The sequence below is a fragment of the Amia ocellicauda genome, chromosome 19 (assembly GCF_036373705.1).
Source record: "Amia ocellicauda isolate fAmiCal2 chromosome 19, fAmiCal2.hap1, whole genome shotgun sequence".
Lineage (NCBI taxonomy): Eukaryota > Metazoa > Chordata > Actinopteri > Amiiformes > Amiidae > Amia > Amia ocellicauda.
In genome coordinates, this window is record NC_089868.1 from 22169797 (window position 1) to 22186433 (window position 16637).

General features: G+C 34.2%; 2 protein-coding genes across 3 annotated transcripts in view; both read right to left on the reverse strand.

Moving 5' to 3' along the window:
• Positions 1-209: 209 nt before the first annotated feature.
• LOC136714784 (complement factor H) lies at positions 210-6726 on the reverse strand. Its single transcript, XM_066692397.1, has 8 exons — positions 6600-6726; positions 6055-6234; positions 5042-5147; positions 4739-4815; positions 4276-4467; positions 2712-2885; positions 1580-1762; positions 210-882 (listed from the first exon to the last, which is right to left on the reverse strand). The coding sequence occupies exons 1-8, from the start codon at positions 6667-6669 to the stop codon at positions 692-694; spliced, it is 1173 nt and encodes a 390-aa protein (XP_066548494.1). The 5' UTR covers positions 6670-6726; the 3' UTR covers positions 210-691.
• A 1496-nt stretch (positions 6727-8222) lies between these two features.
• LOC136714782 (complement factor H-related protein 1) overlaps positions 8223-16637 on the reverse strand; it is a 41873-nt gene continuing 33458 nt past the window's right edge. The window contains exons 1-9 of one of the 2 annotated variants that reach the window (XM_066692394.1): positions 15696-15828; positions 14133-14318; positions 12899-13081; positions 11222-11398; positions 10976-10999; positions 10544-10720; positions 9559-9747; positions 9007-9050; positions 8223-8348 (exon numbers count right to left, since the gene is read on the reverse strand). In XM_066692394.1, the coding sequence (XP_066548491.1) occupies positions 9037-9050; positions 9559-9747; positions 10544-10720; positions 10976-10999; positions 11222-11398; positions 12899-13081; positions 14133-14318; positions 15696-15768 (1023 nt within the window). In that variant the 5' untranslated portion in view covers positions 15769-15828 and the 3' untranslated portion in view covers positions 8223-8348; positions 9007-9036. Of the gene's footprint in view, positions 8349-9006; positions 9051-9558; positions 9748-10543; positions 10721-10975; positions 11000-11221; positions 11399-12898; positions 13082-14132; positions 14319-15695; positions 15829-16637 lie in introns of those variants that run through there. The other variant, XM_066692393.1, reaches the window with a different exon arrangement.

The following is a 16637-nucleotide window of genomic DNA, read 5'->3' on the forward strand; positions in this document are numbered from 1 at the left end:
TAAGTAGGGCCTGCTTGTAAAACAATTGCCACCATATTAATATGTTGAACTAATAATATTAAATTACTCATATAGCAAACACGATGGTCAGTTTACAGAAACATTAATATGGTGTGATTTGAATCTAGGACTATTACATATTTCTTCCTGGTGAATGTATCAATGTGATTTACCAATGTCTGTAGTTCAATCAGCAGATTAGAACCGAGTTGACAGTCTCAGTGTATTTTTATTCATGTTGCAGGTGAAAATCTTCACATCCTTAATTTGAATACATATTGATCACTGAAGTATATTTATTTATCTGAGACATTTTTTACTTGCTTTTTGAAAAACAGTGCTTTTTGAACAGTCACTTTATTACAAAATTAAATTCTTACAATTAAGGAAAAGTACGGGTATTTAATCATTCATTTTCTAATTGACTGATATGATGTCTTAGTATCATGAAAGCAAAAATATGAACAGTTCAAGAAGCCAAATGGGAGTTATGGTGTATAACTGTACATAACTCTTTATATGTATACACTACAGAATGTAGATGTTTGCAGGTGAAATTTGTACAAAAATGTTGTTTGGTTTGAACCACAACACCTGATGTGCTTCCACACTAGATCAAGATCAAGAATAATCTTTCTACTATTGAATTTGGTCATTATTGTGATGTCCATTATACTTTCTCCCCCCCCACCTAAAAACAAGTAGGGGTATTAAAATTACCGTCTTCACATTGTAATCTAAGACGATCTCTTGTTTGTGTACCTTGAACACACAGAAATTCACAATATTGTTTATGTGTTAAGTACATTGGTAGTTTTGAATTTGACCATCTAAATTTAATATTTCTTCTTAGCATTTCCTCCGCTGTCACAACACATGGCTCTAAAAAAGAAAAAGAAAAATGTACCTGGTGAAAAACAAATGCAGTAATGCAGTTATATTACTTAGATTACATTCATAAGACAATTGGGTCCTTCATTCAGTTTAAATGTATGTCCTTCTCTATTGAAAACAAGAATAAAAAAAACTAGGGTTCAATTCCAAATGGATTTGGAACTTTTGTTTGTAAAATTATAAATAGCTGTTTTCCTTAATAGTGTCAGAACAATTATACCTTTTCACTGCAAATTGTAAAGAAGCAATGACGAATTAATCAGCTCAGATCACTGTCTTGAAAACATGATAAAGATACTACTCTTATTCCCTACAGAAAAAAAATATAAATAACTACTACTCCACACTGCTGCATTACATTTTAGGAAGTTCATGAAGAGGATTAGATAGAAATATCAACTTTTATTGTCACAATTTTGTTTTCCTTAATGGTTGGAGAAGAATTATATCTCTTTAAATCAAAATGTATAAAACCAATGCCAAATTCATCAGCTCAAACATTTTTCTTAAAATCATTTTAGAAAGATACCATTGCTATTTCCTATAGAAAGAATATTGGATTTTAACATACAACTGAAATTAAACCAAAATGTTATGTTTCTATTCTTGTTCTTCAACAACTGAGAAATTATACTCAGGTTACTTTCTCTTAATATGAACAATATGTAAAAGGTTTATGACATACTCTTGCATCCTGGTGGAGTGGTCCATTGTCCTCTGTCACATCTAACAATTGCTTGTCCTTCAACTTCATAATATCTTGGGCATGCATATTCAATCCTTTCACCATCACTGTAGCTGTCCTTGTGGCTTGATACAATAATTGCATCTTCAACTATTGGTGCTGATCCACACCCAGAAATGTATCCTAAACAAAACATGAAATGTCTCACAGTGAGCTAGATCTGTCCTCAGTGTGAGACACTGCAATAGTGGGCAACATGTAAACCTAACAAATAAATCAAATATACAAATACAATATATGTCAATATACGTAAAGGATTAGCTGGAAATGACAAATGGCTCCTGTTAATTGGTTGCTGCATTTTTACAGCACATTGTATTAAGTCAGTGGCAATTCCATTAGCTATCATGCAATGACAAGCTACATTTACATTTAGTGAATTATATTTTGAAATATATTGAAATAACTGAAGATATCTTGACATGCATTTGAGATGTCTCCAAATGAATTCGATATTTAATATTAAATAGAAATTCAATGTATATTGTTTCTAGTAACTTGTCTTATGGGTGTGATATCTTCACTTTAGAGGAGACATTTTGTAACATTTATTTTCACGCTGATGTTTTTGGTATATTGATATTGTATCCCATTGCACTTTAGAAAGTAGTTGAATGTTTACAGATGTCTAAAATACATTTTGATACATTACTACTACACTACTATAGATTATCACTCCCTGTTCACTCGTTCATTTATAACCTGAATAACTGAATGAGTGAACAGGAGGTGGTAATCTCAGCAAATATACAGGTAGTTATTTTGAGTGATCCCAAAGCATTTTTCTTCTTTAAATGAATTTCAGATATCTTCATATTAATTCAAGAGTAATGGTCCAATTCAAGATATCTCTAAATGTTTATTTGGCAAGCTAGAAAACTTCTCAAAAACAATGTTTTGCAGATTGTTTATTCCTTGTGGAAAGCATGTCTGATATATTTAAAATTAAAAAAAAAAATCCGAAGACAAATGTAAAATCTACATAAATTATTGAATTTAATGATTTAATTATTTGAATCGGTACAAATGCATGTTCTTTATTTGAATAATATGAGAAAACTTTAAGACATACGGTTGCATATTGGTGGGTTGGTCCATTGTCCCCTGTTACATGTTACAGACCTTGAACCTTCAAGATAATAATAAGTTCTGCATTTGTATTCAATGCTTTCACCATCTCTGTAGCTGCTCCGTCTTGAACCTACAATATCTGCATTGGCAACGGCTGGTGGGGCTCCACACAGTTCTGAATGCAAACAAAAGGAATTATTTCACAGGCAGATAGATATCTTCACTGAGGAGCCACATATTAGTCCAAAGTTAGTAAAACTAATAATAATTAAATAAAGTTAAAAATATGTAACACAAACAGAACTTGTCCAGCTATTGCAAAAGTTTTTTTTTTCAGTCTATCACCCAGATGGTGTGTTTTGTTTTTTATTATTTTATTATTTTTAAGTTTTGGTTTGTAATCCTATGCCAAAGGAACTGACAGCTGAACATTTACTGTTTAAGTAGAACAAATGTTGCTCAGATCTCACAGTAATCTGTTGATTACTACTTAGATCAATCAGATTTGAGTTATAAAACCAATAGAAAACGTGTTCTCAAAACACAAAGGAGTTTTACTCTTCAGTTTGAAAGGTGGTAAACGGTTTTGATAAATTATACAAAATAAGGAATACACATGAAAGTCAGTGTATACAGGCTTTTCTTAATCAAATAGCTTTAACGACAGTTCAATACTGGACTGTGTAGGTACAATGTTAATTTTTTTTCTAAAATGAGAGTATGCATAGTAGCACAATATTTACATTTCCATGCACACTGGATCCAATGATGCATCCTATGCCAATGATTTTTAATAATCAATGTAATCGATTTTATCAGTTAGTTGTTGCAGCCCTGGATATACTCTAAATCAGGATTTTCAAACTGGTCCTGGAGTACCCCCGGCCCTGCTGGTTTTTATTCCAACCTAGGTCTTAATTATGTAATCAAATGGTATATTGCTTTGTTAGGTCAATTAAGGATTCAATTAAGGAATTAAATCCTCGGTTGGAACAAAAACCAGCAGGGCAGGGGGAACTCCAGGACTGGTTTGAAAACCACTGCTCTAAACAAATGCTGCCCAAACCCAGCCTCCAAGAGCCCCTATCCCACAGGTTTTATAGGTAACACTTAATCGTCTATTTCTTAACACCTGGAACAAGTTAATCATGATTAATTAAGCAGGTGATTTGTTAAATTAAGTTATTTAGCGATTTGGTTTAAAGGAAATTAACCAGCTTTTCAGCTCTCAATGAGTGCCATTAATTGAACAAGTTATTTGCTTAATTGATCAATACCTTCCATGTGTTCCCAGTCTTTTGAAATTAGCAAGTTTTCGAGACTGGATAGGGGCTCATCAGGACAATGTTTGGCAAAAAAATATACAATATGTGACACCCTTCATTAACATATTTTCTCTTAGTACATGCCAAAATATAAATCCCACTGTGATGGGCTCCCCCCTCGATAAAGCAGGAGAGTGAGAGTGAAAGTTGAAGAAGAAACTGAAGATGGTACAGGACTTGATTGCTGTGTCAAAGTTCAAAAATTAAATGCGAGAATACAATGTACTGAAAGTACCATACCCTCACATGTAGGAAACGGGCTGCTCCACGTCCCATTTGATGTGCAAAAGATTTCCGAGTTGCCATGGATCTTATAATTTGAGGAGGTGCATTCAAACTGCAAAGCACTTCCATATGGAAGTTGATCCACATTTTCTGGCATCCCAGTAACAATGATATTATCTCCTGTTTGTTCAGGCATGCACTTCACCACTAGGAGAAAAGAAAGTTATGATATTCCTTGAAATCAGCTTAGGACAGCTTTTCTTTCCTTCTACATTTAAAAGTGAAGATTCTTCAAAGCCTAAACTGAGGCAGAATTTTTTTATATATTTTGTTTTATCAAACTATGGAAAAGTAGGCTACAACTTTTAAGATATACAATTCTCAACTTACTTTTGGAAATACGTAGTGTAGTTAACCTCATTTATTGTATATTGTATTGAAATACATTGTTAAACAAAACCAAAAATAAAAATATTACCTTCGCAGTGAGGGACAGAATGACTCCATCCATTGGCTTCACATTTTCTTGTATCCCTTTGACTTGCCATCTTGTAGCTAAAGAAATAATTCCATTAAAATATTGTCCTCCTCTAATATACCCCGGACATATACTTAATGTAAGATGCCTTTCTGTAAACTATTATTTTGGTTCCAAATGTATAACACATGCCGATTTTCCTAGATTAAGCTACACATAAGGCACATTGTGCAAAATTGAAGGAATTAACCCATCTGTATTAACAAAACCTTTATTTATGTGTAAAAATGCATAATAACATACCCTTCAATGCAGGAATATTTCACTTCTGCTCCAAACACAAACTCTTTCCCTTGTTCTAAATTAAACTGACCATTTAGTATGTCCCCAGGATGTCCACATAATTTTCCTAGATGAAAATGAAACCACATGGTTAATATACATTTTAAAATGAAATTTGGGAAAACCATGGCATATATCTATCCATCCATGTGTTTATACAGACGTGGTCAAATTTGTTGGTACCCCTCCACAAAAAACAAATAATGCACAATCACTGCAATCAAACATTTTCTGTAGCTCTCAGTGAGACTTCTGCACCTGTGAACAGGTAGATTGGCCCACTGTTCCTGTGCAAACTGCTCCAGCTGTCTCAGGTTTGATGGGTGCTTCTCCAGACTGCAAGTTTCAGCTCTTTCCATAGATGTTCAATAGGACTCAGATCAGGAGTCATAGAAGGCCACTTCAGAACAGTCCAATGTTTTGTTCTTATCCACTTTTGGGAGCTTTTAGTTGTGTGTTTTGGGTCATTATCCTGTTGGAGGACCCATGACCTGTGACTGAGACAGCTTTCTGAAACTGAGCAGTAAGTTTCGCTCCAGAATGCCTTGATAGTCTTGAGATTTCATTGTCCCCTGCACAGATTCAAGGCACCCTGATTGGAGACGTGTGATACTAATTAAAGAAATTAATCGCTTATTATATTGCTATAATCCAATTATTTATTATCTTTTTTAAGGGGTACCAACAAATGTGTCCAGGCCATTTTAGAATATCTTTGTAGAATGAGCAATAATTCATCTCTTTTCACAGCCTCTTTGCTTTATTCTATGACACACCAAAGGCATGCAAGTATACATGCTTTTAATGTAATCACTTTTCAGGAGGAATTAAGCATTATGTGTCTGTTTATATATATATATATATATATATATATATATATGTGTGTGTGTGTGTGTGTGTGTGTGTGAGTGTGCGTGTGCGTGTGCATGTGTGTGTCCATATAGATGCAAGGAGAGGGAGGAAGATTGACTTACGTTCACATTTCCCAGGATGATTTAATAACCAGGACTGATGATCACATCTGTAACTGATCCTTCCTCGTGAAACGAATCCACTGTGGCAGGTGAAGTACAAGACATCTCCATGTGTGTAACTGTCCTTCTGTGAGGCAGTAGAAATGTATGCATTTTCTACATTCGGCAAGTATGAGCACGCTACAGGACAGATTTGGTTAAAAAGAAACACTAATAGTCATTTTATGTACACAGGACTTTTTTCTCAAAAGCAACACTATCTCAAGTATGCCTATATATTAGAATTAACCTGAAATATTTCAAAAAGGACAAACAAGTATACTCAGTGATGTTAATTTAGAACAATGTGATATATTATAACAATTGTAAGTCACCCTGGATAAGGTGTCTGCTAAGAAATCCAGACATTTAAAGGTGTACTGAATACTACTCTACGAAAACTGTATATTTTGTTCTTAATTGGACCTCACACCAAATATGACAAAATTAGCTCAATAAACAAATGAATACATTTTAACAATAATATAATTAATACAGTTCCTTACCTGACGTTTTTGTTAAAACATCAGCACAACTCCACAATACGAAAAGCAAAGCTAAATGTGTTTTTCTCATTTTAGTAGATGTGTGTCTGTGCTGATCAAACTGGCAAAATGGATTCCTGCTGAAAGAAGTCAAATATATTCCTGCTGGTTAATTATTTTCTACTGTCTTGTTATGTTTATTTTTTGTGCATGTCTCCGTGTGTCTAAGCAGTTGTTTGTTTCTCTGACTCAATACCTTATGTAAATACATTTCACCAGACACCAATGTCTTATTTATGTGACCAGTGCTTTCAAAATGATAATTTTGCTTTAGTTCTTTGCAAGTTTACATTCCACTGAAAATGCAGTAATCATATATCATAATAAACTTACAAAACCCTAAATACAAGGCATGATAGATAAATCATATATTTTTTCTTTATACCTGCAAAGTAGCCAGTTCATATTTTATATATAGCAATTTTATTTTAATGCCAACAACAATGATTATTAATTAATATGCCACTCACAATCAGTACCATTGTATAGCTGCAACTAACTGTGCCATATGTAACTATCCTTCCTGTTTTAGTGTGTAAAATAATACATCAGAAATCAAAGCAATTGGCTTTACTCATATTGCCAGATTGCCTTACAAACGTAGCAACTTTAACAACAACAAAAAGTACTGAAGTAAGTGGCGTGTCTAGTAAGTGAAGCTCTTATTATTCATGTAAAAATCTGTGGGAAAAAAACATGTTTTTTGTATTATATATAAATAACATGCCCATTTTATGCTAAGGGAATTAATGGCCCTGTCCATGCTTTTCATTATTATATTCAGAAAATAAATAACACCAACCTCTTTTTATTAGTCTTAATACACAAATTACTGGCAGGGTGACTGAGACCTTGAACTGAAATCAATAATGTGGCAGTCCAAAGTTTATAAACCCAATGTTATAACATAGTTCAATCAACTTTAGTATTTCGTTTTCTCTAGGCTGAATTATGTATTCATTATTGATTAGTAATTATATGAAAAATGTTCAGAATGCAATAAGGTACATAAACAGTCCATAAAAAAATAAAAATAATCTTTATGCATCTTTACCCTAAACTGAACATTCACAGATCATAGAAATCTTTACATTTACCCAATGGATCTCAAACTGTACAAGCTTTGTGTAACTCTGTACTAACACTACTTGTTACAACAATACTTACTATAACTAAGCCTTAACATAATCTTCTTCCAATCTTATCACCTTAGAATTGTTAGGAACCAATGACATTAATACTGACACCAGTTTGCACCATCTATGCTAATAATTAGAATGTATTGTTTTCTGGAACTATAGGTTAAAGGGAAACTCCATGGACAAATACTGACAAACCCACTTACTATCCCTCATAATTAGTGGTTTGACAGGGATCCTTCTCCCCTCCCTGCACTTTTGCTGTAGGGGAATCTAGACAGGAAGCTGTGTTCGATCTCCAAGGTGCTGCTATGATTGTGACTTTTGACACTGACAGTGTTGCAACATTAATGGACATCCTAAAAGGATACAAAGAATTGAGCTTCCACATTTGAATAAAATGTATGAACAGGAACATAATTTGCTGATCACATTTTGAAACATATTTGATTTTTTAGAATGACCTCTTTATTTGCAAAACAAGGACAAAATCAAGAACAGCGGAATATATGTATTGTATTGTTGGTCTTCAGTGTAGCGTCTCTGCATCCTTATTCTCATCCCTGTACACCTGGTGAAGAAGAAGAGCACACAAGACAGCATTCAGGGAGTGCGACTCTCACCAGTTTTCACATGAAGAGAAATAAGCGGCTGCTTCTGTCAAAAACAAAGCTTTTGTGATTCACCACTACCACTACGGAAAAGATTTCAATGTTTCTATAAAAATAGAGAGTAGAGTATTTCAGTTTAAATATTATGGTATTATCTTTGCTGATTACAGATTTATATAATGACAATGAAGGGCCTAATATGCAACCATTTGTGGGAGCTGAGGGTATGTTGCTGAAAGGAGACTCCACACATTCATCCTATGATTGGTCAACCCTGCAGATGGGCCACTTTGTCTTTTCCTTGTTGGCGGCTCCTACATGGCCGCCAGGTTCATCCTGAGGGAAAAGGGTTTTGTTCTGTCCTGTCTGAAAAATTGCTGCTGCTGATGATGGTTATTATGATTGGCAAAACAGTGTTCTCCAATGATCAGTACAAAACTCATGATTCATAAAATGTGTTTCTGTGAAGTTGCATCATGAACTTTCCATACAGATTTTTCAGTGTGCAGAGGTTAATGTCTCAGTCACACAGTATCCACAGGTTGGAAAAAGGATTGAAACGCAACAAAAAAATAAAGACACTCATGTAATATTAGCACTGACAAACTGACAACTCACCAATCCTGCTTTTCTCCCATGTAAGAATCATCAATAGTATTGACCTACAGCACATCATTGGAGAAAACAACATATTATGAAAATACAGAAAACCACAGACTTAGTTGAGGCTTTATTGTATTTTAGATACTTCTTTGTTTCAATAACACAATTAATGTCCCCTATTAGCTATAGGTTTATAGTTTGCTACTACTGGACAGGTTACATTTTATTTAATGTAGTCCTTTATTCAAACCAAGAGTTCTAAAATGAAGAACAAACATAAGAACTGATAAAAAATAACATGATAAAACTAGATAAATGGGCCCAAGTCCTAGAGCTCTCTTCTCAACTTTACTGTTTAAAATAGTATTATTTTCCATATAACTTAAAAGCCTAAGGGTTAGACAACAGTAAAAGGCATCTGACATCTTATTTATTTTTGACGTTAATTGGTTAACATGACTGTGTGCATGGTATATATGAAATCAAATGATCACAAGAGTTCAACAGAAGAGACAGAAGTGAAAAACATGTCATGAGCCAAAATCCATACTTATGTGTCATACTTACATGTTGGGTAATCAATTTTTCCATTACGACACTCCATTGTTCCACCGTATAAGTAACGTCTATTTTTGTAGAAGTAATAACCATTTCTGCATGGAAAATAGTGTGTCTCTCCATGTTTAACATATATTATTTCCCCTGGACTGTGAAGGTTATACTTCGGGTCTATCGGTGGTGTTATAACACAGGGCTCTAATGAACAATAAAATTAAAAGCATTAATTTTCTCAAAAGGCTTATGTTGTTTGGATGCATTTAACAGCAAGCATTTCCCATCAGAAAACCTCACTAATCAGAGATCTTGTTTCTATATAAACAAGATAGTATATCCCCTCTTTTCTCCAAACTTTGAGGTGTGATGCATTAAGGGACTGAAAGGAGTCCCTGCCTCTTTTCATATGCCAAGCTTTCTGTTTTAAGAACAATTTCATTTGTAATCACGCTGCACTTGGATTGTGTTAAAGACACCCCTCCTTAACATAAACCAGTTATTATTTCAACCAGCAATGTTTTCACCTGACAAGAACACTTTATCACCCAAGTGCTGTGTCTCGTTGCCGGCTTAATGTGATAACATTGCTGGTTGAAATAATAACACATACACGCTATGAAGGGGTGTCTCTTAATACAATTCAGGTGCATCATGTTAAAAATAGTTTAAAAAAATGCAATAGTTTTTTAAAGAGAAAGCTGTAATATGAAGTGAGGCATTTTTTTCCGCTATACAAATATAGAGAAATGCACCACCAGAACTTCTTGCAATCCCACAATGCACCGTTTCAGGTAAGACGGATATTCCATGGGATCTTTGATATTTTAGTGTGACATCATTTAAACTATGCCTCTTGAATGCCTATCAGAATTAAGAAAACATGAGTTATTTTAAGCGAATAATGCGTCAAAGTCCTCATAAAAGTTGAACTGCTTACTTGATATGTATATTTTCTTTCTTGCAAGAAGCACAACATACATGTATTTAAATTACTTACTCTTACATGTAGGAGGTGTTGTCCATTTACCCCGGGAACATGTTACTACTTCACTTCCAGTTAATGCAAAAGATCTAAAACATATATATGTAACTTTTTCACCATGGCTGTAGATTTCTTTTGGTGTCTCTTTGATATCCCCATTTTCTACAGCTGGTGGTGGTCCACACTTAACATCTGGAAAACATCTTTCATTTTATTCATGCTTTAAAACATCAATATGTGTTGATGTGATTAAAATAAACAGTGATAGTTAATTGTGTAATTGCATGTTGATTTACAACCTTATATTAAGAAGACAAATGATAATGAAGATCTTTTTATACTGTAATACTGCCTAGAATCTAATTAAAAATATGAATTCAATCAACCATGGTTTTGTTATGAAAAGAAAAAGTAATTTAGTTTTTGGATTTAAAATGCAGGACTTACCAGATGCCCCATTTTCAGTTTTCCCTAAAAATAAAGAAAGGATCATTAAGGTTATATTTCACATTTATGATAATTTGAAAACCACATGAAAGCCTTAGCAATTCACACTCAATAACTTTAACAATTATATATGTTCAAAGGTGTGGAAAGCTTTCAATTCGATACCAGGAGGGACTTTGGGATAAAGGCTTTCTTTCTTGAATTAAATGCAAATTCATGACAGTGATGCTGCTGATTTGAACTTACTAACACACTCTGATACTGCCGTCCAGTTCCCATGGCTGCAAACTGCTGTTCTGTCTCCACTTAATTCATATGGCTCATAACAATGATAGGTAACCACATCGTGACTGTGGTATCTCTCTTCTGCAGGTGATACATATCCCCCTGCCGGTTTAGGTGGGGGGTCACAGTAATCCTGTTCTGTATAAAAAATGTGTGAGAACAATCATTATTTTGCAGCATATTTTATTACACTGTTTATAAAAACTAACAAGACACTCTAGATACCTTGTCCACTACCGAAGTATTGGGTTTCCCAGCAAAGAAAGTAACAACAACCCTCTTACTGAAGTATCTTTACAGAGCGTCCAATTGTGCACTATTTTCAGTTTTCATGCTGAGTTTTTTGTCAGTTCATGTTATTCTCAAAAAATAATCTTAGTTAAAAATAAAAAATGACAAGAATGCCACTATAGAAAGAAGATTAACTTATGAACACAGGTGGGATATTGCCAAGTTCCTTCTACACACAAAGCTGAGGAGGATTCACTTAAAAACCTGAATGAATCTTTACAGATATATTGCCTCTCCATCTGAAAAATCTCTGTCCACATTGTTTTCCAGAAATGATGAATTTGGGATATATCTTGGAGGGTCACAGTGTGTCTCTGATTATAAACAGTATAAATATATTATGAAATGTAATGTGTTTAAGCCATACTCATATTTTTATTCTGTGTTTCATGTATTTTATAAAAAATGTATGTAGTTCTGGGGTTTAATTGAGGTCATCATCTCCTGTTGAGTTCTCTATTTGTTGTATTTAAATACACTCCATGTTTACCATACAATTTGACTACAATTTTACTTAAAAAAGAGAAAATACAATACTTGATATGTTTTGCTGACATTTTACTGCAAACTCTCCCTCCAGAACTCTCAAAATGAAAAGGTTGTCACCTGTTTCTCTGACCATCTGATTTAATGTCTGTAATGTAGAAGAAGGCCTGTCCTGCTCGACAGCTTTACCAAACCAACTAGCAGACAATATAGACCTGAGAAATATTGTATTCTCTAAACAACAACACCCAGCAAAGCAATTCCACATCTTCATGTTACCACTTGCATGTACTGTAAGAACTGAACATATTTACTGTTTACAGATCACTATTATCCATTTCTCTTTTGAGACATTATGGTCTAGTGCCCCTTCTTTATGTATATTCGGAACAATACATGTATGTTATTATTGATTTCTTTGCAGATGCCCTCATCAAGGGTGACTTACAGGTTCCATGAGCAAAACAAAAGTGCAATATTACAATACAGAACTCAGATAAAGGATTATACAAGTACAGTTTAAAAATTCCAGAAGTGCATAAGATGAAATGTAGATTATATATTTTCTGGTTTAACTGAGTTTGTTATATTATTATTATTATAAGATATTGTTTGTTGACATAATGACAAGTGTGACTGAGAAAAGCTTTTTTCCTTTATTTAACAAAATCTAGTTTAGCTGATCTGAATGTAAAATACACAACCTATTCATGCAGTTTTATACACCTAAGATATATTCGAGCCTAATTACGTATTCTGGTTTTTTTTTTTTTTTTTTTTTGGTTCTCCCCGACACTCCTGTGTTTTAGAGTACCATCCCAGCAAATTCATGAAAGAAGAATGACACAAAGCTCTACTCACTTTGGCATTTCGGACTATCGCTCCAGCCTCTGTCACTGCAGTAAATGCGTTCATGTCCACCCATTTTATATGAGCCTTCACATCTGTATGACACATCTGCATTCAGAGGATAATATCTCTGAAACTGTGATGTAATTACTGCATGTTCTACATGAGGTGGAATGCCACATGTTCCTCCCTTTACTGTTTAAAAGACAAAATCAAAAATGATTTAGTCAAAATGATTTAGACAGTGATACTTAGAACAGAGTGTCTATTTATTAATTAATATATTCATTAATCTTAATGCCTTCATAAATGATGGCTAAATCATTGTTGTCATTATTGTGAATATTATATATTCCATGTTTTTATTTGGTCATAAATATTGCATTACTATGTACGGTCAAACAGGTCTTCACAACCTGGGAGGAAGCATACAAGTCTTTCTTTGATATGTTGCGGCTTAGAACAGAACTACAGGGAAAAGGCCTTCATGTTAGCCTGAACCGACTTTAGTGACTTCTTTAGTTTTGACGATACCTGTGACCAGGGAATCTGTTGAATTGACATTTCTGACCATGAAATAGAGTAAGAAGTACTTGAGGAATACAACAGGACAAGCCCCGGGTATCAGCTTTATCTGTATTTGGTATCCAGAGGGAGCTTCTCATGGAGTCGAAAGCCAAAGGAAACATTTTGTTAGATCTCCTTGTTCAAAAGGTCCATCGGATGGATTTAATCTTCAGATTATCTAGTGAATGTTACGGTGGTTATAAATGACAACCTGCAGCATTTTATTTTTATCTAAATTTGATATTTTTTGTCATATAGATGTGTTTGGGTTGTCTGAGCAATGAACAAAACTATTGTTGCGGTTACATATTTTTCTTCAATATTTACTGAATTAGGTTATAACTGAAAACAGATTAATTATTCTTGTGTCTTGCTTTATCCGTGGATATTAAATATGACTTCTAGGTATGAGCGTGAGTGATGTGTGGTTTGCTGTGCAAGTGTAGAGATTGTCCTGAGTGTTTGTTTTTGGGTACTTGAATTAAATCTTACTTTATTGAGGTATAGCACAGTCCTAATGCATGTGCACTGCTGGGGGGTGTGTGATGTGTGATTGTATGGGTGTGAGGCGGAGTATTAGTGAAGCCCCCTGTCCAAAAGGCACGGTATGTCATTGCAAATTGGTATAGTTTACCATCATATTCACCAGTACCACTAGCAGAAAATAAAAATGGCTTACGAATGCATTCTGGAGTATCCGACCATGCGCCATTGGAACATGTTAGAGTTCCCCACCACCCTTCTGCTACAGGTTTATATCCAGGGTTGCAAGCATAATATAAAGTTTCTCCTTGGTCATAAACCTCTTTCTCTTGTGTCCAAAATCCATTACGTAGATCAGGTTTCTTACACATCCCTTCTTGAACTGAAGAGAAGAAATAACACTTAATAGACATGAATTTGTATATAAATACATATTTGTTTTATAATAGTGAATACAGGCAAATGCAGCCTAAACAATGATCGCCTTCTCCAGTTCAGTTCTAGGTTGATGTCCCAACTGTTACTGCACATGTAGGTCTGCAGGCCGTCGCATGGATGAGTCTTGCAGTCAGTTGTTGCTCAAACAATTCAAGGAATTCTCTTGACAAATGCAAGCCATAGCCATTGCTATAACCAATACAAAGACCAGTTGATTCTGACAATATATTTAACGCTCTGAATGATCTCATCCTCAGCAAAGATACAAACATTTTGATGCTCATAGATAAAGTAATGGGTTTCAGATGGAAACTGAGTGTTGTCTACTTGTTAAAATTTGCAATAACTGGAAGATCACAGATAATTTCTAAAAATAAACACCAACATAATAGAACATAAATAACTCACACATACAGAAAAGCTTTGATCACTTCTATAACACAAGGCACATATTTTCAAAAAAATTTAAGCAAAATTACAGTTATTTTATTACAAAAAATGAATTTATTATAAAATGAAAATAAGATTTGATAGAGCATGAAAAGTAAGTTGTAAACCATTAACAATTATTTATTAAACAGTGTGTGGGGGGTTGCAAACTAAATATTGAAATAGGTAAGAAATCTCCATTAGAGCTGAAAGGCCACAAATGCCAATGATAATGTGATTTCTAGAAAAGTCATTACACATCATCAGTAAGAAGTCCAACAGAATTTGAAATTGTGAATTGCATTCACACAATGCAAGACAATGCTGTTGCTCACTACAGTTGTGAGGTGACAGAAAATGTGAGTTAAAAGAGCAAAAGTGTTAACAATAGAAATTAATAGTAGCACAGAAATGCAAATGTTGTTATCAGATGCAAAGCAGAAGATATTTATGTGGACAAAGAACAACTCCACACATTTTTTACTTGTGTTTGACTCCAACTACAGATTAAATACTATAGAAATTGAGTCTTGAGCACTTTGACACTCCTCTGTCAGCAGGTTTAAATCTGTTATCACAGGTGAATCTAAGACACTCATTAATCTTGTAGATATCCTTTCTGTCTTGGATTTTGCTATTGGATATTTCAGGACCAGCACATGTTATTTCTTTAAAATAAATACATAATGTTAATTACCGGACTGCATTATAAATCATTTGTAACAAGAAACAAGAACTTGAAAATAAAGGTAAAAATGCAGCAGGACTGTCCACAAGTGTCCATAACTTATTTATGTTACAGTCTTAGCTTTATCATGGATGTGGCAGCATTTTTGCCAAGGTTTAAAGTGGCATTTAGACTTCAGGAAAGAAATGAAAAATAAAGACTTGCCTTCCTCCGTTTTAACAGCAGCACAAATAATGATCCACAACGTCAGACTTAAACTAAATTTTACCATTTCCATTTTATTCCAGTTTAAGACAGACTAGATGTTTCCATGGAAAACCCAAACTGTGAAAGTCAAGCTAAAGCACATGGTTTAAAAGAGGCTCTTTCGGGTTAATAATTTCCTGCAGATGTATTCAATGCCATCTTGTATAAATAAGCACTTTTGAACAGAGAGAATCACCCAGAGAAACAAACAGAACATTTAAAAAAAGTTTTTTTTTAATAAAATGTAAATATCTGAGGTGCTTGGGGGAGGGGGAGTGAAGCAATACATGATTTATTTTGTTCTCTATTTACTTCCAGAAAAGTTTGACTCCCAAATGATTACACTATATGTACTCCTAGAGCAAGACCATATTAAAACTTTGACTTACGTGTGACTCGCAAAGTACAAACCTGTACCCCATCGTAGTTTAATTTATTGTTTAAATACTATTTGTAAATCAAAATGCTCTCTGGTACAAATTTGTCATTTGCCATTTGTAGGTGGGTCAAACATTTGACTTGGTCTGCCCTAAATGTGATAATTGATCTGCTCTAGGTGCTGCAGGTGATATTGTGTCCCCTGGAAGAATTTTGCCATTATATGTGTCTATGGCAGCTGGTGACTCATAAAATTGGGGAGGACAGGAGGAAAACCAACCCACTGCGTCATGTTTACACTACTTGGCTACATATCTCTACTTTCTTATATTCAAGATATGTTATGTTCTTATGTTCAGATGTAGCAATAATCCAACTACCAACCTAATGCAAACTTACTATACAACTAAGGTAAGGTAATGCACCTGAAGTTTATCCCCATCTTCCATAAGGAAAAAACATCAGATTATCATATATCATATTACAGCACAAAGGATGAATATAAAAGGGGCCAGGTGAAAG

Coding starts and splice junctions, on each gene's coding strand:
- LOC136714784 (XM_066692397.1), bottom strand. CDS start 6,669: ATGAGAAAAACACATTTAGCTTTGCTTTTCGTATTGTGGAGTTGTGCT. Junction 6,235..6,599: donor TGTTTTAACAAAAACGTCAG/GTAAGGAACTGT, acceptor TCTGTCCTGTAG/CGTGCTCATACTTGCCGAAT. Junction 4,468..4,738: donor TTCTGTCCCTCACTGCGAAG/GTAATATTTTTA, acceptor CTTTTCTCCTAG/TGGTGAAGTGCATGCCTGAA.